The 23,906-nt window shown below is 35.5% G+C and overlaps 1 protein-coding gene across 5 annotated transcripts in view; it reads left to right on the top strand.

Annotated features, from left to right (window-relative positions):
- The window catches only part of ADAM23 (ADAM metallopeptidase domain 23), a gene marked incomplete at its 5' end in the record, with an annotated part of 69,166 nt that overhangs the window by 30,610 nt on the left and 14,650 nt on the right, over positions 1-23,906 (top strand). For all 5 annotated transcript variants that reach the window (XM_083864692.1, XM_083864696.1, XM_083864693.1 and 2 more), the window contains 15 exons: positions 2,344-2,415; positions 4,817-4,983; positions 6,937-7,021; positions 7,788-7,878; positions 8,837-8,885; positions 10,343-10,442; positions 12,918-12,989; positions 13,750-13,836; positions 13,993-14,073; positions 14,553-14,603; positions 15,053-15,116; positions 16,379-16,484; positions 17,875-17,994; positions 18,950-19,118; positions 20,932-21,043. In XM_083864692.1, the coding sequence (XP_083720818.1) occupies positions 2,344-2,415; positions 4,817-4,983; positions 6,937-7,021; positions 7,788-7,878; positions 8,837-8,885; positions 10,343-10,442; positions 12,918-12,989; positions 13,750-13,836; positions 13,993-14,073; positions 14,553-14,603; positions 15,053-15,116; positions 16,379-16,484; positions 17,875-17,994; positions 18,950-19,118; positions 20,932-21,043 (1,426 nt within the window). The remainder of the gene's footprint in view (positions 1-2,343; positions 2,416-4,816; positions 4,984-6,936; positions 7,022-7,787; positions 7,879-8,836; positions 8,886-10,342; positions 10,443-12,917; positions 12,990-13,749; positions 13,837-13,992; positions 14,074-14,552; positions 14,604-15,052; positions 15,117-16,378; positions 16,485-17,874; positions 17,995-18,949; positions 19,119-20,931; positions 21,044-23,906) is intronic.

Below are 23,906 nucleotides of genomic sequence, written 5' to 3'. Positions count from 1 at the left end.
CAAAATTTGTGAGAGGAGGAAACCCCAATTTTCTTCCCTTTTTGAGGGATGACTGAAAAAAGTCAGACTAAGTGACATTTGTTGTAAGCAAGACTTTTTTTTTTTTTTTTTTATCAAATTCTGCTGACAGAATAGTTTTCACTTATTTCATTTGCAAGAGCTTTTTATGTCTCTCACCCTGCTGCAAGTTTCCCCATGCTTCATGGAGCTGTGGGCTCTGTTGTCAACACTGAGAGATGATATTTAAGGGCAAGAAATAGAAGATATGCGAACAGGATACAGTAATTCATACTTGTTCTGGTGCTGAATAGACAGATAATGTACCCTCCCCTCACCTCTCTGATAAATCACAGAAGTAGCCTGGACAAATATAACCTATATTTTATCTGTGTTAATTTAGCACTGTGGAGGGAATTTGAATAGGTGGAAAAAGTAGGACAGAAATTTCTTGAGCTGTTTTCATTTGTAAAGCCACCTGGTAGGAAACTACTTTAAGAGTGTTCAGGTGTTGATTATTTGGCAGTAGTGCACAGTAACTGAAGTTATGGCCATTTTGTTGTCTTGTTTGATATCTGTGCTTGGAGTTTCTTATGAAGAAAAAATACTCCTATGTCTGTCTCTTTCCTCAGCCTCTTGTATTACAGATGTGCTTGAAGGTGTTCACTACACTTATTTACGGACAATTTGTCTCCTCTCACACTTGCTTAGAACTTTAGAGTGCAACAGTTTTTGCTTCATAGTTATCAGTGACTTAGAAGCAGATAATAATTCTTTTCAAATAATAAAATGGATGTACTTAGGGAAGTGTTCACAGTTAGGAGTTACAGCCTGCCAGTCGGGGAGCTCACTAAATGTACTTTCAAGATTTTCTGCTTACCAGGAGAGGGCAGGTTTCCCCTGCAGCAAAGGTCTTCGTTGGAAGAAATATGTTAAACCTCCTTGATCATTGTGTTAAATGGTTAATACGGTGTATTTTCACATTTCCTTTCCTCTAGCAATAAAGAAATCTCAACACATTTAATTAGGTTGTTGCATTTTTTACTGGTTTAGGTTAATTTCTTTTAGGATCTGTGTTTAACCACATTATGTGGTATATTGCTATTGATTTTAGCATTTTAATTCTTTCGTGAAAACCAAGAACATTTTCCAAAGCATATTATTTTACCTTTCCACTTCTGGAAAGGTTTGGGATTGGCTCAAAACAAAAAGCCCAAGCCACCCTTTCCTCCTTCCCCATTGCCATTGTTCTCTGGGGAGCAGTCCATGATATAATGCTCCTCTCAGTGTATATCTGTACCTGACAGCAGCTACTCAGTTGCTCAGAGAAGAGTCTCTTCTTCCAAGGCCTCTTTTAAGTACTGTGTTTCATACAGAGAATAAATGACACTTTCATGGAACACTGTGAGGCAATGAGACTTGTTGCTTTTAACCAGTAGTTGAAATTAGTAAGTTTTTTGATAAAGGCTTTTCCCCCCTGTTCTAAGCAATTGCACATTCATTTTCTATGAGATTTTGAAGACCTATTTGCAAATCATACTGTGTAATGTAATTTTGGTTTATAATTTTGCAGTTTTTTGAAAGTCATATGGATTCATGTTCAAATACCATAGCTGCATCTTTAAAAATTTTGACTTGGAACAGAAGGGGCTTGTGAGGCAGGATGAGGAAAGTCATGAAACCATTTTAATGACATGCATAGATACTATGAAGCAGAACTTGTAATACAGCTCATCTAGGTCTGTTAAAAAAAATTGAAGTTAGAATTTAAGATATTCAGCTTAACTCTTTTCATGTTCAAACACATATTTACTTTACCACATGCTTCCTCTTCCATTTTGCCTTTTCATATAATTACTGATACATGTCACAAAAGTAGGCTGCTATTGTAGAAAAGGAGGCTTTTGCAAAGAGCTGTGCACAGGATAAGTGGTGAATGCTTCATCTTCATGTCTTATAATTAAAGTGATGGAACATGCCTGCTACAGTCTGATATGTAACTCATCAGGTTAAGCAGTTTTAATGGGTAAAGCATCCTCTCAATTTTGAGTTCATGTTTATGGTCATATTTACCTGTAATTTTGTCTCAAACATTTGAACTCTGATTCTAAACACAATATTTCTTGTGGTTAAATGCTCCATTTACAGTTGGGAAAGGCTGCATAACATACATGGCTTCCTTTAACTTCAAGGGATTCTTGAATATGAGATATAGGCTGTGATCTGAAAAGTTTTTTGAGTTTTTTCCTTACACTTTCATAAAATAATAATTTTATTTTCATGCTGTAAAAATAATTAGTAATAAATATTTAAGTTCTCACTGTGTTCTACTTTCTCTTCTTTTAGTTCAAAAGGCACCGTTCTTCAACTGCATACGCAAACAATTTTGCAAAGTCTGTGGTAAACCTTGTAGATGCTGTAAGTATCAATGTTTCTTCTGAAAACTGATTCATTGACTTCTACTTCAGCACTGTATTAAAAATGTTATCATTTTCAGATACCAAATTTCAGTTACACTTTAAAGTGCACTTCTAGTTCCTCCAGGCAGAAGAATAGCCTGGGGTGAATATATAAGAAATTACCAGATTGTGGCATTATTCTTAAAGCTTGCAACTGTCAGAGTTTGCCCTTGGCAGGGGTGATTTCAGTATCTGTCACCAATTAAGAATGAGATTTACTCAAATTTAGATTTGTGAAACAAATCTAACTACATGTGATTGAAACTGCAACTATAGCTCACAAGGGATACATATATCTATTAGGAGAAAAAGTGAGTGAGTGTGAGTAAAAAAATCTGCTTTATAAATCTCTATTTATAGCTTAATACAAACAAAATGCCACTGTAGTACATTGTACATGGGTGGAACTGACATAGATACCATACTTGTATCTGTGCTAAATTTAAAACAATTTTGCATACAGCATATAAACTAGGAGTAATATTTGTGGTAAAATTATTTTGAGTTTTTTCCTCTTTTTGATACACGTATAATGATCACACACATTTCAGAGCTCTGTCTGTAGTGAAAACAGGTAGATCTTTTAGTAGGGATGAAAACAAAGACTACCAAATGCTGACTCTGAGCCCCTTTTCCATGTGACATTACTGATACCAGTGGAACTGTGGGATATGATTCAGTGCAAAACATTGTCAACAGGTTGTTTGGCTTGGAGGAAACAATGCGGTATTTGTTCTTACATATAAAGTGTACTGGATATATATTGAAAATTTAGGTGAATATATTTATAATACATGAAATATCAGAAGTGTTTTGGAATATTTCCCTGTAATGATCTGAAAATGCCAGTAGCCTAAAGAAAAGTTACTAGAGCACATAAAAATGTAAATAATTGCAATATTTCTGCAATTTATATTGGACATACCCAAAGAAAAGGTGGCATCTTTATTTTTTCCTCATCTGATAATTATTTTCTTGTTCCTCTTTTAACAAAAGCTATTTCATCCATCTTTTTTTTCTCTATTATGTCTGTTTTTTCCATTTTTATTTCTGTGTATGCAGAAACATCAAGCTTCATTCTTGTGTAGAATTCAGTCCCTTCATAGAGATCATACAAAATAACATCCTAATGGCTCTGTCTTTATTTAAAGCATGAAAAAGAGCAAGTTTTTCTTCCTTATTATTTCCTTGTGTCCATAGGATGTGGAGTGTATTTCTTACTGATTTATTCTGGGGAGAAGGATATTGGCTTTCAGAGGCCTTCAGGTTCTCTACCCCCTCTTCCATTCTTTTGTTGCTGTTTGCTTCAGGAAATAGAGTTCTCCTCTCAGCAAACAGAAGTGAAGTCTTTATTGATCCACCCCTATGTCATTTCAGGCAGTTTAATTTCATTGGGTTTTCTCATATTGTAAAACCATTTTCTGTGTGTGTTCTCAGGCTGTCTCCCTGAGACTGAAGCATGCTAATATTCTTTTCCTTCAAAGATCTTGGACAAAACTGAGCTTAGCTGGTTCCTACTCTTGTTTTTATATTTCTCTTATTTTTTCTAAGCTGAATATTATACATTGACTTTTTACTAAGATAATGCTGCCCTGATACAAAATTGGGTTTCTGGTCAGGGTGAATAAGGAATGCATCTTTTGTAGATCTGTAAGTTCTGCATAACCTTAGTTAATAAAATTTAACATTTTTTGAACTGAACCTAAAGATAGCAGCAGTTTCATGTCAGAACCAAGTATTATGCACTGTCTTAAAATGCATATTTTAAAACTGTTTTGTTATTATTAATGCCTGATTGTTGTTTCCTTGTCTATTGCTACAGTAACATTAAAATTTATAGAAAAAATTGATATTTTCCCTGATTCCACTCAATCAATGTGAGAATTATGTGATCATACTATATAAATGGAAATCAAGCATTAATTAAAATTTGGATTTATTGGAAAACTGAGAAATTATTTAATCTCAACTTTAAAATTGTCTTTGGCTACTCTTTGAGATCATTCTTTTATTTTTCTTTGAGATCACCCAGTGTACCTTTATGCTTCTTCTTTGCTGATTTTTCACAGGTTTTCTGTAAAACTCAGTGGCAACATTATTTGCCATGAGAATTTTAAAGAAAATGGAGTGGCTCAAAATAAAAAAGAGCAACAAGTGTTGTTTTTTTTTCCTTCTAAAACATAAAATTTAAGTTGATCAGAATATCAGCTTTTAGCAAATGCAAGGCATTACCAGCTAACTGTTTCCCCATGTTTTCCTCCTGCTTTATCCCTCTTGTCCTTCCGCTTTACTCTTACTGGCTAACTGTGCATGTTTGACCCAGTGTTCCACTCCTGTGCCTGTCCTGTCTCTGCCCTCAGATATACAAGGAGCAGCTGAACACCAGGGTGGTTCTCGTTGCTGTGGAGACCTGGACAGAGAGAGATCGCATTAATATCCACCCTGACCCTCTGCAGATGCTCCACGATTTCTCCAAGTACCGGCAGCACTACATCAAGCAGCACGCTGATGCCGTGCACCTGCTCTCGTACGTACCCTGGGCAGTGGCTTAGAATGTTATTTCCTGTCTGCTGCTTTTCTCTACTTGTCTCTTCTTTCTTACTCTTTTTGCTTGGTATTCTCTGTTTCAATCAACATCCATCTTCCTTAGGAAGCCTAATCATTTAACCAGATATTTAACACCTGTTTTTAATAGGTGTAGTATATACCACGGTCATGTTGATACATATCTATAATGATATTTGAATGTCTTTGCAACCTGGAGACAGTGTCACATGTGAAGTGTCTTTTGATGAGCCGTTAAGGACACTTAGCTTTGCTAATCAGGTGTGTAATGTGCTGCTTTTCCAGTGACAATCGGGAGAGGGCAGAGCTGGCAGGATTATGTGTTGCCACAAGAGTGTTCCAGTTAGTAAATTTATTCACACGTGTAGCTGCAGTGATGATTTGTTAATGGAAGGTCTTCTTTAGAGCTGTAATGAATTGTTCTAAGACACAGTGCGTTTTGAGGGGAAGTTCCACTTGCATCACTAGGCACGACTTCAGCCTTGAGCAAGGATTATTTTACTTCATGGCATTGTAAGCAAAGAGAAGTAAATGTGTGTTCCTCTGTGCAGCATAAAGATCTTAAGCTGTCTCCCAGCAGCATGACATACTGTGAGGATGGAGTAACTAATGTCTTCCATGGGATTCTTCTGTAGTTCATCTTCTGCAGAAGATAAAAACAGGGGATGAAGAATTTCCTCCAGGTTTCCTTAATACAGGCATCGCAATACAACAATGATTTTGTTCTTCATAATACAGGCACAGTGCTGCTGACATGCACTCTTAGTGACTGCCATGCATGTTCTGTGTCACCTGCTGAAGAGTTTGCCAGCAACAGGCTCTTCTCATGGTGAAAGGTAGCAAATCCAACCTGAAATACAAGAAGTTCCATTTAAACTTAGGGCAAACCCCCCCTTTCGCTGTGAAGGTGATCAGAGGTTGGAACAGGCTGCACAGAGACTATGGAGTGCCCATGTTTGGAGATTTTCCAAAGCTAATGGAACATGGCATGCTCCAACTGAGCCTCCTTGGAGCTGGGGGGAGATGAACATTTCCAGAAGTGCCTGTCAGGCTCAGCCCTTCTGCAAACCTGTGTGTTGTAAAACCCCTGGGTGTAAGTGTTTAGTGAAGCTGCAGTCTGAAAGTTCTGATGACTGTTAGAATGTTCTGAAAAATAAATACATACCTGTATGGAGTAACCTGTAACTAAAAAAAAAAAAAAAAAAAAAAAAAAAAGTTTTCAAAGATTAGGTCATTTGTACATCATGCAGGACCACTGTAGGTTGTTTGTAGGCTGTGCAGGTTTATTATTATGACTATGAAGTTAAAATAGGTGTAATTCATAGTAATTTATAGGCATTTTATTGAATAGTTTAGATCTTCCAGATTACATTACTTAACTAAATTATTTGGGGCTTATTAACAATACATGAAGGGAGGCAAGGTTAAGGAGCAGTATTAAATGACTTTCCCTTTAGGTATACTTCTCAGTCTTTTCATTTGGATTTGAAACTAGAACTTTTATTGGTTTGGATTAAGATAACAGTTTAAAAGGTTCTCAATACTGGTGCATTTCAGAATAGAATTCCTATTCCAGATCATAAATTGGAATATATTGTTAACTATTAAAAGAAATGTTATCACTGTATTGTCTTAGGAGTCTGGCACTCAAGCTTTCTGTGCTTGGTTTGTTTGTGGGTTAAGACTGACTCTGACTTTGGAAGAGAAAAATAGGGGGGGTTTTGTCAAAGCTTATATAAAACCACCTCTTTCAGTGTTGGTGTTCTGTTTGTAAACTTGCAGTTGCTTTTTATGATAAAAATAGATGAATGTACATGCAATCTATCATGATATGTGTGAGAGTATGGTCTTTCAATAAGCTCTTGGTGCCCAATGTCAATGTGTTATAGTTTCTTCATTTTTATTTGTTTGTAAGGAATGTGACATTTCATTACAAAAGGAGCAGCTTAAGTTACTTTGGAGGTGTTTGCTCTGTGGCCAGAGGAGTAGGAGTGAATGAGGTAATTTTTTTTTTCATGACTAGAGTGAAATAAAGTAGAATCTCTGCATTATAATCCCAAGAGTTTATATGTTTCAGTACTCATGGCTTTAAAGAAAACTTACATATTAAAGCTAGAATTCTCATAGTCAGCCTTCTTAATCATCATCAAACTACTGCTCAGAGTGCTTTTCTTTTTAGAATGTATTTCTCCTGTCTGCATATTCTCTTATAAAGAACTTAAATTGGCTTTTATTATATTTAACAGAAATTTAGGCCCAAAAATTCTCAGACAGGAGTTGAAACACAGCAGTAAATATCTTTGTCTTAACCCTATAAGACACTTGATCCTCTGAGGTACCAATAGCTTGTAATTTTTTCTGAAATTTTTAAGCATTGAAATTAGAAAACAAATTGTCCCTGTGTATTGATTTTTCCACTATTGTTGGGTTTTTTTCCTCAGTGTAGTGTTAAATTGATAATGAAATTCTCCTGTTTTTACATGGGTTAAATTCTACTATTACAGAATTGTATTGCATATATATCAAATAGACTTCTTTCTTTAGATTAACCAGTGGGGAGAGGTTGCCTGAGACTAGGAGAGGAGTATTTTATCTGTTATATACTTTAGTGAGTTCGTTTTGCATATATGCACACAGAATTGTAAATGACTGCACTAAATTATTGATGTAGTAGGTATGTGGTAAACCAGAATGAGCCAGTGTAGTGTTCATTGCAATAACTAATGATTTGGGTTTTTTTATAATTGTGCTCCTCTTGGAATGCAGTATGGCCTCCCTTTGCCCATGGCACAGGAACTAGCACAGAGTCTTGCTCAGAATCTTGGAATACAATGGGAGCCAGCCGCCAGGAAACCGAGTATGTACATGGAGTCTTTTGTCTTCCTTAGCTAAATACATAAACACTTCCTTTATTGTGTTTGAAAGAAATGCCAAAATTGCTGTAACTTTAGAACAAGAATTACTGCTTTTGGAAATATACGTAGTGCAATTTCAGCTTCAGCAAAATAAGAGCCACCAGTTTAGCAACATTTTCAATGACCTCAGTGATGACCTGTGTCAAGAGGTTAGATTCATAACCTATATTCAAAGGTATATTGGTAAAAATAACCATATAAATAATCTCTCAATATTTTCCATGGAGAAACTCAGGATTTGCAGTAGTAACTGTAGTACATCTCTCTTTGGTAGATCATTTTTATGGGCACTTTGCAGCTTGTTTTACCAACCATAAGGTGATGATCTTTTGTTTTTATGTTATGAATTTGGTCACTGTTGACTTACATGCTATAGCTGTAAGTAAACTGTAAATCCATTTTCATTCAACTACTTTTTCTAGTGATTGTTTGATTGGCTGATTCACATATTACTGTTAATAAGTTTATGCCAAAGGGAAAAAGCCTGGCCTGTCCAGTAACAATCCTCTTTCAGAGTGTTCTGTTTTAGGGAGGAGAAAATGTGAACATTTAAAATCATCAGTATTATGTGTACTGCATACAGCCTTGTACAGCTTGTTTTGAGAGCATGTAGGGTAGAACCTTGCCAGCTATTTTTAGCTTTGTGTACTGCCTGAAATTTTGTGTTGATTCTTAAGAACCTGCAGATATGGTAATCTGAAAGTACCATATTTATTTAATGTATTAGTATGTCTTCAAGTGGGCTGGTTTGCCTTTTGGGGCTAGAGTTTGTACATCCAATCAACCATCAAATCTTTGTATAATTAGTCAAGCTCCATTTGTATAGTGAGTATTATATTTATTGCAAGCATATTTATAACTTCTCTCCTTTTCTGTTGTATTTTGGTCTTGTCTGAGAAGAGTGTGACTGCACTGAATCCTGGGGTGGTTGCATCATGGAAGAAACAGGGTATGTCATAAATATCAGTAATTGAGGGCTCTGGAATGAGTTCACAGTTTACATTATGCAGAAATATTTACGCATTGAGTTTTATCCATGTGTTTTAGTGCTAATATATGAAAAACTAGAAACAGTTGGAACTCAATCTTTAGGTAAATAAATGGTCAGTGAACTCTGAAGGGGAAGCACATCTATATAGGAGGAATTTCATTGCCTTCCACCCTCAAATGTTGCCAAAGGTTCTTTTCTCTATACTGTAGGCAATTGATTAGAAAAGGATAACTTCTGAAATGTAGGGATTTGAATTTTATAAATCACTTCCTGTCAGTATCTTGCTCACTGTGAAAGCTTGATCACAAAATTCATGGAGAAAATTAGTTACAAATAAACCAGAAGGAGCTTCGTTTCTTTATATGGTATTTGGAAATCGGTTCTTCAATAGAGATACTTTGTGGCTTCCTTGTAGACTTGTAATTGTCAGCCACTGTATGAATGCATCGGAAAAACATTCCATAAATTTGCTTCTGGAATCTGAGGTAAGGTGTTGATCAGAATAGATACTGGCTTCCTTCATTTGGTGAACTCATCAAAGTATTGGTCTTGGATGGAAGTATTGGAAGAAAAGGCTGTGGAATAAGGCTCTTCTGTAGAAAAGGTTAACAGTAAACAAAAGCCAGGATGGTCACGTAGAAGCTGAAAAAGGACTGACTAATGAAATGAGTGAAAAATTAGCTGCACTTTAAAGCCTTTTCTCCATCAGTGTCAGGAGACGTTAGGAAAGGAATGGAGATCCACCTTATGACGTGGTTACCCAAATCTTTAATAGTGTGAATAGATCTCATTCCCAGGTCTCAAGACATGACTAATAAACATATCAGACCATTTCTGAATGAGAAATTACTACTAAGGTACATTTTCAGTAATCTGTGAAAAAGATTGAGTTGCGGAAATATGAGAGCAGCCTGTAACATCATGAACAAATGATTACTCTTTCTTGCAGTATAGGAACCAGGGAGACATGAAATGAGATTAGCAAATATGACAGAACAAAATGGGATGAAATTGTTCTTCTACCAGTCTGTATTAAGCTGTGAAACTTCTTGCTGTAGCATCTTCTAGGTGCTAAAAACAAACCTGAGAGGATACTGGATTATGCATGCAATGGAAAGGCTGAATAGCAGCTACTATGATAATGTGAGTTTACCTTATTAAGAAGTTTAAAAGCTACAGTTTTATATACTGTACATTCATAAAATAGAAATATTAAAAAAAGCAAAATGTTTTAAAATTTTTCTTTCATTCTGATTTTATTGTTTGAGAATAAGACTTAGCTGTCATACTGTTGCACACAGTGGTTGTAAGAAACTGGGATTTACAGTATTTAAAAAATGTTTTGACTCCTTTCCCCTTTCCAGTAGCTGGTGGTGTTTCAAGGCATTTACTCACCTAATTCTTTGCCGTTTTAGGGTATACCATTCCAGGAAATTCTCCAAATGCAGCATTGCAGAATACAAAGAATTTTTACTTCGTGGGGGAGGTGCCTGTCTTTTTAACAGGCCAACAAAGGTAATAAATATGTTGGTAGTCAGGACATTTGCTACACATCGTAATGAAAATGTAATAATTTCACTGACACCATCTGTTCTCATATTTATTCAGATATCTATGTAGGGTTTTTTTTAAGTGTAATTAGGTGTTCAGCCCCATAGCATTTTAAAATAATATTGAGAGGAATGCAACTTTTTTCCATAGTTCTTAATACTCAAATAATTCAGCATAAATACACTACTTATTGAGCTGGAAGTAGTGCAAAATAAATCCAGAAGTGAAGTCATAGTGTATGGTACACCTACACTTGATTCTTGGACTTCGTGTCTAAGGTTGTTAAAAAGAATGCCAGTGAGAAATCCAAAGATGATTTCATATAGACAGTAGTATATTTGGTTGTTCTCAATGTTAGCTTCATTTAATTTCAAATGTACATCTAGCAAACTCTATAATTCATAGCTGTTTCCTTGTACCATTGCTTTTTTTGCCTAAAAATTTACCAAGGTCATAATTTTTTCTAAGACAATGTTAGCCTGACATCCCTCTAAAGCTGAGCAGTATAAAAATATTCCATGTGGCTCTTTTTGCCAAGTAAGAGCAATCCAAAGCATTAATATTCTATTTAATCATAGTGTCAAACTGCTGTCCTTGTAGAATTTAATACCACATGAGACTATTAGGCTGTTCTGTTTACTGTGCTATACCCTTTGGTGGACCATCACCTTGCACAATTAACTAAAAATTTTTTTGCTTGTTCGAGTGATTTTGAATCTTTTCCCAGGATAGCAATCTTTGCTTATAGAATAAGAATGCAAGAATTCTTACACAAAAAAATAAGTAGGGAAATATAAAAACACAGCTTCAGTTTTTAGTGATAATTGTCAGGCAAAGTAATGTGAAAAAGTTGTCTATTTGACTCAATTTCACAAAATGAAAATCTGATTTATTTTGGGGAAAAGGCTCCCAGGGAAAAGGTTGAATTATCTTTATATAATATCTGTGCCAGCACTTCACAGCTTTAAAGTACTTTGAGGGGGGGGAAGAATCATACAATGTTTAAATGCTCTTATTTGGAGGTCAGGAGGCAAGGTAGAAGATTGTGTTTAATCCTTAAGTAAGTAAAACAGAGTTGGTAAGTGATCACCATGATGCCATTTAAAAAATTATATCCTGAGTTATGCTCTGACTTGTATATGAACATTAAATAGTTCCTGATTGCCATGGGAAATTTATGTATGCCTGCTTGTGTTCTGTAATTTTCTTGTTTGATAGAAAAATTAATTTCAATTTCAGAGTAAGATTTTGCACCAAAGTGTAGTAGAAACAGGAGCTTACAGAGGCAGGAAAAAAGAAAAATTAAGTGGTTTTTTAATCCTGTCAACATTGCTGGTGAAGATGAGCACATATGGATATTTCTTCACTATTGTTTTGCTTCTGGCACCCAAAATTGTAGGTCCTATTGATTACCTATGTGGCCTGTACAACAGAAGTGAAATGTTGTATTTATTTTTTATTAGGCATTATGATTCTCCCCTGCTGCAACCAAAACTACCAAAGAAGAATTCCATACATGTTTATATATCATTTGCATTGTATTATATGTTGTGTTTCATATGTCGATGGTTCTCCACAGCTTTACTTCCACTAAGCCCCTGCAGAAAGGTTTACTCAGATCTTTCACCTTTAGATTTATCTGTTCACATTTTAATTTAACTTCTAACTTCTCATTTCAACCATGTTCTAGTGAATGTGTTTCTGCTGCTAATATTCCAGTTAAATTGGAGATTCCTGATATTCTTATATGATTTTAAAGCTGAATTATGTTGCTAACAAAAAAGCTTCTTACAAATTTTTTTCTGTGGCAAGACTGAAAAGTATCTTTAATCAAAATTATGATGAAACCACTATAGAATCGCTTCTTCCTCAACTGCAGAATTTATCTGCATTGTATGTATCTGGTTCTAGGATTAGCTGTTTAGTACTATCTGTATGTTGTTGTGTATAACGTACTAATAAGGCACATAGGACTTTCTTTTGGCAATATTTCTTTCTATTTATTATTTTCATGCTCAAACATTGCACAGGAACAAACAGTAGCTCATTGCATAAGCAAGTGTACTACCTGAGCAAATCCCAAGAATGATATTGTGGACCAGTTTATTGAAGGAATTGTCCATGGAACCAGGAATGAAGTTCAAATGTCATCCCCTTAGTATTATTGTAGTGTGTCTCTATTTATCATGGTTTTCTGAGCTCGGTATTCTCGTACAGAGGAGCAGCATTCCTGTGATTGAGCTGTATGCCTTTCATGTCTGAAACATTCTGGTGAGCCGCACTTGGAAACCACGGTGCCTCACCATCACCAAGGCACGGCGCCTGCCTTGTCTGGGACAGCACATTTATGTCGTATTACAGAAATGGGTTGTGTGTGACACAGGAGTTACTTGACATTAGTTTTATTCTTACTTTGGGGTGGGGGCTTTTTTCTTTCAGCTCTTTGAAGCCACCGAGTGTGGAAATGGATATGTAGAAGCAGGAGAAGAATGTGATTGTGGTTTCCGAATGGTAAGTAGAGATATACATTACTCCACAAGTCTTTCTTATGAAATTTATTAAGATAAATTAAGTGATTGGTAAGAGAGGGGGGAAAGGTTATGGAAATGAATTTGTTTTGCCTGTTGTTTGGAGACAATTTCATTAAAGGCCTGTGTTAAAACATTTTTTCAAATGACAGTGAGTGCAAAGATAGTGTCCTCTGAACAGTTCCTGTTACACCAATGACAAGATACAGCTGTTTCCCAGCAGTTTTTAAGTTGCACTGGATAAGAGCTTACCCCTTTGCTTTTCCTGGATAGCATAACTGGAGTGGGAGATTCCTTACTGATCCTTTGGGTACTGGTGCCTGTGTTCAGACAGAATAAGTAAACTGTTGTTTTCTTCACTGTTGCAGAAATACACCAATAATGTTTTTGCAGAAATCTCCCCTCTAGATTTGAGTTCTCATTCTAGTATTTAAATATAATTGCACCTGTAATTAGATTGGGGTTTTTTTCCTGCATTGAATACTGTTGAACTAAGCAGCATAAATTTGGCACAGGCTTCAGAAGATGTGAATCCCTGTGTTGCCATAGCATTGTATGTCGCTGTTTTCCTTTTAGTATTTGAGTATTGCAAAGACTTCTTCCAGCTGATGATTACAAATCATCAGTGCTAAACTGAATTTTTTATCTACTGGTATGTAATAGTTTGTTGTTGGAAAGATTGTGAAGAAAAAAAAACCTGCTTAAAATGTGAAACTATTTTTTTTGCTTATTTTTTTCTTCAGGAATGCTACGCAGACTGTTGTAAGAAGTGCTCTCTTTCTAACGGAGCTCATTGTAGTGATGGACCCTGCTGTAATACATCGTGTCTTGTGAGTGTTGCTGCCACATTATCAATTGTTCTTTTCAGCTGTCCATGGCAGTCATGTGCAGCCTGCTAAAGTTCAAAGTGTGTGTTTAGGTAGAAGGAAAAGGAGCAGCTTATGTACATGTATTCTTAGTGCTGAACTATGTTTTTAATTTTCTAGTTTTTCCCACGAGGTTATGACTGTCGATATGCAGTGAATGAGTGTGACATTGCAGAGTTCTGCACTGGGGATTCTGGACAGGTATGTGTGCAGAAATGTACTCTGCTTGCACTACTGATGTTTGTTTGCACTCTGCTTTTTGTATTCATTTAACAGGAAAACTGTATTAACAAACTGCACAGTCATATGCCCAAAATGATGATGTAATAATGGAGTATAAACTATTGTAAACTCATGAAAACAATAATCTAAGTGGACTCAAAAGATGACTTCTCTAGGTTTATTTGGTTTTTATAACTCTCAGGGTTTTGTGTATAATATTTGTGTCAGGCATCCTTCTTTATTCTTTGCCTGATCTATAGCTTAAACCTTGTATTTCATGGCTCAAGACGTTAATTTTTTCATTTCTATTTTTAGTTATAAAGATTATTGCATTAATTATGTTTTCAACCCTCTTTATATGTTGTGCAGTTTTTTTTAAAGCAGGAAAATTCCTTATGTGATACTCTGATGTATTATTACAGTACACACCGCAAAAAAGTTTCTTAATATTTTTTCAGTGTCCACCAAATCTTCATAAACAAGATGGGTATGCCTGTGATTCTAATCAGGTATGCAATGTTTTAAAATCCCTGCACATCACCAAATAGGATCAACCAAATAGACATTCTTGTTTTGGCATTGATTTTTTAAAATCCTGTATTCCATATTTCTTCATAAATTTTATCCGTTAAACATCAATGTTGTTTGTACTTTATGCACTCTGAATAGTAATAATTTCTACTTTGAAATCTACTTGGTATCTCTATATTTTATATGTAGATCTTTTACTACACTCCATGTTAATAAGTTCTTTACAACTATGTAAAAATATAAAGCAACTCCTTAAATGTCAGTACGTATTGGACACAGACTGGCTTTGGGAATCTGGGCCAAAATGTGTACTTCATGTACCCAAATTCATGGCGTGTGAAGAATGAAAATGAGATATTTGTTGTAGGAGGGGAAGGAGATGAAGTTGTTTTCAGTTCTCATTGCTAACATGTTGTGTTTTGTTTAGGGTCGTTGCTATAATGGTGAATGCAAGACAAGAGATAATCAGTGCAAATATATCTGGGGATCTAGTAGGTTGACTTTAACTACCTTAAACATATTTTATTTCTAGTTAATTCCTGCCTTTGTTTGGGAATTTTCTTATTTTCATTTTTTGTTCTTGTCACTCCAAGTTAAAGTTTTCTGATCAGTAGAGTGAGTAGACTGCAGTGAGAGAATGGCTCAATTGCCAAATGGAATTCTGCTTCTGGGAGTGGTGTCAGTGAGAGAGTTCTGGCATGATGTGGCTGCAGATCTGGGTAAGGCAGCAAATGCTGCTGAGGGGAGGGGGGTTGAGGATTTTTTGGGTATAGTCCAAAAACAGATGTTTTGGGGTTTTTCTTAATGACAGTCACCAGTTCCATTATCCCATCAGTGGTTCATGCCAAAGCTGCTCCACCTTGCCTTTCTCTCCTTCCTATACTATCCTCCAAGTCAGGAAAATTCATACATTGGTGTGAACTGAAAAATGCATAGTGTGGATTTAAGACCAGAAGTATTGAGTTAAATAGAATTGCAATTGCAATGGGCTTTGCTTGCAGCAGAGAGGGGCTGAATGTTCTGTGTAATGACTTTGAGACAATTCAGCAGAGTAGAACTACCAGAACGTCCTGTGTTCTGGCATTTAGTGTGCTCTTGTGCATTTTCTCCAATCATAACTGCCACTGAGGCCACTCTGTCTTACTATTTTATCTTCCTCTATAGAATTGTTGTGCTTTTCTATTTTCTTTTTTTAGAATCATTTTTAGAAAAAACAAATGAGCTCGTCAGTAAATAATTATGGGTTTAAAACCTATTAGTTCAGAATTTTACTCCTAAAAATAAGTAAAAATTACACTTTGTTTGAGTTTGGTTTCCTGTGAACATCTGAAAATTAGAATAAAATCAACATTGAGTTGATGTCAGAATATATGCTTATCATAAATGTCCTATATAACATCTGAAATGCAGATCAGGAAAAATTGCAGTGAAAAATAACTAGATTAAATCTATGTGCAACTGTTATGAAGTGAACAAAATTAGACCACAGATAGATTTCATATGCAGAATACAATACAGACACCTTGGGGGCTACTTTTGGAAGTTCAGAGCAAATTTTGAACATATCAGTAGGTATTTCAGTTTAGCCTGTTCTCCCTTTTAGTCACTGGAAAATACCATTGTGCACATACCCGTATATTTAAATTGATGTTTCGTATTAAAAAAAATTAGAGAATGGCTGTAATAAATTATGCAAGTTTCAAAGCTGTCATGTTGCTAGTGGAAAGCATGTTTCTTTTTTCTTCATCAACAGAGTCTTCAGGATCTGACAAATTTTGTTACGAAAAGCTTAATACAGAAGGCACAACAAAAGGAAACTGTGGAAAGGATGGAGACCGATGGATTCAGTGCAGCAAACAGTAAGTTGAGCTTGGTAGAGATTATATGTCATTTAAATAGACTGGTATAGTTTAACATCGTCTACTTTGTCATGCATGTTTCAGCAGCTTATTTTGCATTATTTTGAATCTTCTTTCCCTTATGAGATTTGCATCTTGAAAAAGTTGTGCTCTGATGCATCAGTGACTCAGCAATACACTTGTAAAGAATTCTATATTTTCAGAAAAATATACTGTGACTTCAATTATTTCAGAGGAGCTGAGGGACAAGACAACAAAAAGTCACAAGTTCATAACATAAAAACACCTCAGCCTTGGCAGGGATAAATTAGACTGCAAATACACACAGTCTGTACACTTGCTCTGGGACTGACACCAGATTGTGCTGTTTCAAGTTTGTTCCAACCTTTATTTCGACCAGAGAGGACCATTAGACATTTGGATGCTACAGAGAAAAGGCCTGATTCACTTCCATGTGATCATTACTATATGAATATTTTATTAAATTTACTTTTCAAGTTAATGACCATTAGTAGATAGACTTAAATTTCTCCTGATTTATTTCTGTTTTGTAATTTTTAATTATGTACGTACAAATTTCAGTTTTGGAATAATATTTTCCTTCTTTGACTATTTGATGCTTGTGTGGTGGCTTTTTTATTATTAGTTTTCAGATAGGATCATAAGAAAAGGAGTTGTTTAATGGATTTTTAAATATTTAGATGAGGATACTGTATTCTGATGTGTATGTTAAACCCCTCATTCCTATAAAAGCTGTTCTTTGTTGGTAGAGAGATGCAGGACTGATCTGGCTGAAGGGCTATTTAAGGCTTTTTTCAGTTTTAACAAAATCAATTTCCAGTATTCATCCAGCTGCTTCTGTGACTTAGGACAATCAGTATTAGCTGATATCCTTCTATTGAAGATATAAAATAATATTTAAAAAAGCAGATTCTTTACCAAAACTTGGGCACACACAACTGCACAGTAAAAATTGTTGCTATGGTTCTGTTGTCCTGCAAGGGAAATAAAATGCAATGAAAACTTCAAACTTGACATTAACGTTATGGTGTGTAAGCTGCCAGAGAGAGGGAAAAGAAATTCAGCCTATCATGATATAGTTTTCTACAGTTTGGCCCCTCTTACTTGTACTGGATTGTTCCTAGAGCACAGATACATTCTGTGCTCATGTGAGCACTCACTGGTGCATTGGAATGAACGATGACTTGTTTCTGCCTCTCATCATTTAAATGAAATAGTATTTTATTTCCAGGCTTGCACTCTGAAAGTCTATCATGTGGCTTATGGTAATATATTACTGTGATCAGCAGCACCATTGCCAGATTTTCCTTTTTGTAAGTTTACCTCATACTGTAACAGTAATATTTTGATTTATGTTTTCATTTTCCAGTGATGTTTTCTGTGGCTTTTTGCTCTGTACTAATCTTACTAGAGTTCCACGAGTTGGTCAAGTTCAAGGAGAAATTATCCCAAATTCTTTTTATCATCAAGGACGCATAGTGGACTGCAGGTAAAAGATAATGCAGTATTCCAACATGATTTATCTCTGTCAAACCTAATTGAATTAAGACAGACATAAATGTGAGATTCTGTGAATTTTAGGTCATCCCATCAAAATCATTATTCTGAGTGGTATTTAATTTGATTAAAAAAAATCCCCAAACCATAAAAAGCCAATATTCCACATTCAAATAGGGTAAAATGTGAGTTATACTCCTGAATCTTCTGCTTGATCCCTCCAATAGCAGAACTTCACAGTCAGAGCTTAATGCTCAGCATTATGTTCTTCTGGGGGTGGTGAAAGTCTGTAATTGCCAAAGACCTGTATTTTAAATACAGTGATTTTTGAGTATTAAATACTCAAAGAAACAGCTGTAGTGAAGTGAAGGCTGAGAGAGAGGAAACTGCAGAGTTATGACAGGATAAAACGGTCAGCTAGAGTTCAGTTAAAGAATAAGGAAATGAGTTTCAGTCTGCTGTACTATTGAGTCTGTGCGCATTACTGGGTTTGTATTTGAAGACATGGTGACATTGCTGTCACCCTAAGAACACTCTCTTACATAGTTGGGTCCTGAGTGAATGGTGATTCTTAATTCTTCCATTATACCACTAGTGGTTTTGTTTAAATCACGTGGGAAGTTGTTTTTTTAGTATTTTATCTAGCAGTAGTATTTCACAGTATTTGGGAAAAAAAAGAAGGAGAAAAAGAAAAAAGCATGGTCTCTCAGAGACTTAATAATCCCCAAAGCCCAAGGTGCCCTTCTTGAGTATTTAAGTCCCAATCTAGACTTATTTTTATTTTGACAACTGGAACACATTGTCATTGCTGTGGATGGACAGAAAAACTCTACAGTTCTGGTCAGTCTGTCTGAATGTTTAAATGAAAGAAAGGTTGACACGCTTTTAATATTTTCAAAAGATTCCAGTCATAATACTAATACTATCTTAAAACTTATTTCTCCTAGTGGTGCTCATGTTCTTTTAGATGATGATACAGATTTAGGTTATGTGGAGGATGGAGCTCCATGTGGACCTCAGATGATGTGTCTGGACAAAAAGTGCCTGCCAATTCAGTCCCTGAACATAAGCAGCTGTCCCATTGGTTCCAATGGAAAAGTCTGTTCTGGTCATGGGGTGAGTCTGTAGTGGGAGTGAACTGCTCAGCTTCCCCAGCTCTCTCTGCTCTACTTGATCCTAACAGTTGAACATCTTCCTAAGACCTTTTGATCTGAAACAATGAATGTTGGATTCAGGGGAAGACTGCCATTTTCTGATGCATAAAAATAATTTTAGGAAAGTTCTCAAATTGTTTTTGGCAATCATATCCAAAGAGTTGGGTTTGTTAATAGCAAGAAAGACCTTTGACATTAGTTATTGTAATGACTTATGTAATGTACTACCCATATTTCAAGCTACTTGCCACCTTCAATTAAACTTTTTCTTGCACATTAACATCTTTATAAAGTTGGTCTTGTGTTCACAGATTTATAGCCTGTGGCTTGAATAATTAAAATTCCAGACTGTGGGTCCTCAATGGAGTCCTTGAACAGACCCAAAGTGTATCATTTTATATTCATGCAAATTATGTTCTGTTATTCTACCCATAAGTTCATTTGTCTAAGATGTTAGGTCTCTTTTGATGAACAGATCACTGTTTTAAATACCAATAAAACCTTTCCACTGTGGGATTCAGTAAGATGAATACTTGCCTAAAGGGCTAGACTTCATGCAAGAAGGGTGTTATTTCTTCTTGTTGTCTATACTTGAATATGAAAATGAGTCGTTCAAAGTAGAGGGTTAGGTTCAAAATCAAGAAGAAAAAAATTAAAATTGGAAAGTAAAGTATCTAGGAGATTAGAAATCAACTTGGTATATTTTGAGAGTGACATGAAGGGTGAGTGAACTGTCTTACCTGTTCTGTTTTGGGTTATTACAATTCCTAATTTTAAAGGGTATTTCAGTTGATCCAACCTGCCATAAAATGAGTTTATCTTCAACTTCTTAGGTAAGATTCTCCAGTGGGTGCTTCTTAAAACCAGAGCATGATAAAAGTTGAATTTAAAAAATCACATGTGCTATTTAAAATCATTTGTGGGTAGGTTGTTTTCTGGGTTTTTTTCACATTATGTCCAGTGTCCAAAAGACATTATTAGCTGTTTTTCTAATGAGCTACTTCATTTCTAGGTCTATAATCAAAACTTCATTCTTTGTCTGTTTCTTGTGTCATGTTTTTTTCCCCAGTAACCTCTTCTAGCAACATCATTCCATGTTCTTTTTCATATGGAAAGTTTATACCTGTTAACTCTTACTATTGATTTGGTGGTTTAGGTTTTGTCCACTGGATAGGTTTTTCTCTATCTAATAAGTACACTGCCAATTTTAGAGTCCTAAGTCCTTTTTTAGAAGTCATTCAGGTAAATGTAAACTTAGGAAGAACTGTTCCCTCTTTTAGAAGCCAGACAAGCATTACTCATTGCTGCTTAGGAAAAATGCTGACAAAGCCAGTGAAAATATATTGACTTTGTTCCACATGGGAGCAAGCTGTAAATGCGACAGTGGGAAGTGTAACCATGTCTTGAACATTTCAAAGGCAAAAGTTTGTATCCCTTCTGGGCGTCTAGGCTCAAAGTCCAGATAGTTGGCTGGTGAAGATCTAGCTAGTGTAGCTAAATGGCTGTTATTTTTCACAGCCTGTGCAGGTGTGTAGTGCCAGTGATGACAGAACCAGTTCTGCTTCTCCTTGCATGTGAGAGTGTTAGGAGGGTTAAGGCAAACTTCCAGGTGTGTAACATCATTCCAAACACACAGTGCTATTGTTATAATATATAAATAGATAAGTTTTATACCATGAATTAAATGTCTAATTACATGTTAATTAAACACAGTGTGACATGTTAATAAAATGTAGCTAAAAACTAACTGCTGTCATTTATGGGTTTTTTTCCAGGTTTGTAGTAATGAAGCCACTTGCATCTGTAATTTCTCCTGGGCTGGGACAGACTGCAGCATTGATGATCCTGTCAGGGATACTGGTGGCAAGAAGGATGAAGGACCCAAGGGTTTGTGTTTTGTTTCAGTTTTTATGTTCTTTTAAGTACTTATGATGGTTTTTTTGTTGATACATGGTAGCAGAATTAGCACATAAAAAGCAAATACTATGGTACAGCTGTGTTTATACCCAGAGAGTTAAATTCTGCTTCCTGTCTGTGTTTATACCCAGAGAGTTAAATTCTGCTTCATGTAGAGGAAGTAGATTTTTCTACTTCGAGAATTGATAAAACTTTTACTTTTCTAAAATTTTTTCAATAAATTTGGGGAGGATTTCAACAGGTAATTTTTTTTTCCTTTGTCCCTTATTCTCTATTTTTTAATGTTTGTCTTCATTGTGATTGGGATCTGACTTCGTGTAGCTCTTATTTTTTACATGATAATTGAATATTTATATTTTACTAGACATTTACAGGACATTTTCTCAGTCAACTAATTCAGAGAACTGTAGCATAAAAAGTTGAATGTCCCTGGTAAAATCAGATTCCTTGAAATCATATTGTAATGAAAGAAAAAAAGAAATTAAGATTTTTGAGAACTTATATTATTCTTATAATCATTGTTGCTTGTACTTGGTACATATTTCAACTACATATGAAGTACAAATACAAAGAGGAGGTATTGAGGCAATAATCCAAAAGTTTTTTCAAAGAGTAAGGAAAGTATTTGAGTTTCTCTCTGACTCCTCTGCCAAAGGATATCTTTGGACTTGTGCTGTCCAGTTTGTTTTTTTTAAATGTCTTTCCTGTCATCAGGGCACTGTTTAACATCAGACTATATTCATCCAGACTTATGCATTTACAGACAAAGTTCCCAGTTCCAGGTTCTTCTGCTCCATTTGCAAGGCAGATGGAGAAAAGAGTTCTTCAAAAATGTAGTCCTGAGGACTCAGAGTCTAATTGATTACTCTAAAAGTACCAAGGTTTCAAGGAAGGACAGGATTTTGGTCCTCTGTCCCTCTAGAATGGCTCTACATCTGTCTTGTGTGCCTTTTTCTGTTACCCCTTAGCAGAATGGTTCCAGTAGACCTTTGCCAATAACTGTTTGAAGAGATCATCTTGAAACAAGTTACTATTGTGAAGGAGGCCCTGTAGACCAGTCCAGATTTTTATGGGGAATCTGTACAGGTGCTTCCTGGACTCCCAATTCCAACACTGTTCAGGGTAGAGCTGCCTGGTTTGTATGCTGCCTTACAAGCCACTTATCATTCCATTTCCTCTAAAAACCTTCCTGACAGTGGAATGCTGCTTAGAGAGTCTTTAAAAAAAAACAACAAACAAACAAAAAAAACCCTGATACCAACACTACAGAGCTGTTGTGTGTGTGGATAAGGAGAGCAGGATTTACAGCTGTGACACTGAGAGCACATGAATTTTACTTTGCTCATTTCCAAATCTGGTAGGTAAGAAATAATTCCCTCCTCTGTGAAAATGTCTATAGGAAGGGTAACACAGAAGGTACACTAATCTTGGATAAATTACTGTAAGTCAGATTAACTCATCTAATTCAGAATGGAAATACCTTTGTGAAAATTAATACATCACTGTTGAAATATTCTGGGAAAAAGCCTTAAATGAATAGAATGTGCATGGATTTCTGCCAGCAGACTCAGGCAAAGTTTAGACTGCATTTTTCAGTGGAGTCCCCTGCAAAATGGCAGACTGTGCTTTTGTTCAAGGTGATTCAATGATCTCAAAAGATGGATTGTTTTTCTTACGGTGTTACAGTAATTTACTGATGTTGAATCATCTAGAGATGAATTTAGGAGACTGAACACTATGACCTCTTTCTGTGTGCTTATAGAGGAATTCCGTTGTGAGAAGATTGCAGAAGAGTACAGTAGTAGTTTCCTTTGTTGTTACAACTGGACATACTCAAGAGTAGCTTCCATTAAGTTTTTATCCCTTATTGCTCCCTATGTCATATGTCAGTTTACAAGCCTAAGATAGAAAACAAAATACTTGTTTTTCCTTAGCCATAGGGTTGACTGAAATGAAACACTCACAATGTGAAAATTCATGTATTAGGTTTAAGATTTTTCACACCAAAACTCCAAGCATTTTTCTTGCCACAATTAGAACATGTATAATTAGGGAGTGTTGCTATTTATTTATGTATTGTTGTGAAAATTGACAATTGACTGCTATTCTGCTGCACTTTTCAGACTTTTCCATCATCCATCAATTGCTTTTTGTCTCCATTCTCTATTTCAGGGTAAAAAAATTAGTAGTCCTTAATTATACTGCTATTAATACATGACTCTTGAATTATTCTAAACTCAGCAACCTACTGTATCCTGTACTAGTAGATGTACATTGCTTTTAGCAGTTTGGGGAAGACAAAAAGTTCTTGTTAGTTTTACTGCAGAAACTTTGAATTACTTTAGAGTGTGGGTTTTGAAATCAGTGGGACTCCATATACACATGAGATTCTTCTTTGCAATTTAATTTGCAGAATTAGGCCTTTATTTGACTAGTGGAGAAGTGTTTGTTTATTTTAATATAGAAATTATGTCTCAAGAGTGTGTGTGTGTTTGTGTGTGTATATTTATGAAACAGGAAAAAATCTCCAAAATATTGTAAAACATACTTCACTCAGCATGGAGTCTATAAAATCTTTGTTGTCCCTAAGTTCCCATTTGGCAGGAAATTCAGCTGCTTGCTTGTGGTCCATTGTGACTCAATGAATCTATAAAACTTTTAATCTCTAACATAGGAAATGTATACAATTTTTTCCTCAAAAGAATTCCCGTAAGCATTAAAAATAAGGCCTCGATGTCTTGAGAGACTATCTGAACATATCAAAATTTCTAGGCTGTTACCTGAAGTTTCTAGGGTACGTTTTTTCTTTTAAAAGGTGTTATTTGTTTTTAGG

The sequence above is a fragment of the Zosterops lateralis genome (assembly GCF_965231275.1).
Source record: "Zosterops lateralis genome assembly, chromosome: 7".
NCBI classification, from domain to species: domain Eukaryota; kingdom Metazoa; phylum Chordata; class Aves; order Passeriformes; family Zosteropidae; genus Zosterops; species Zosterops lateralis.
This window is presented reverse-complemented; position numbering and strand designations above follow the sequence as displayed.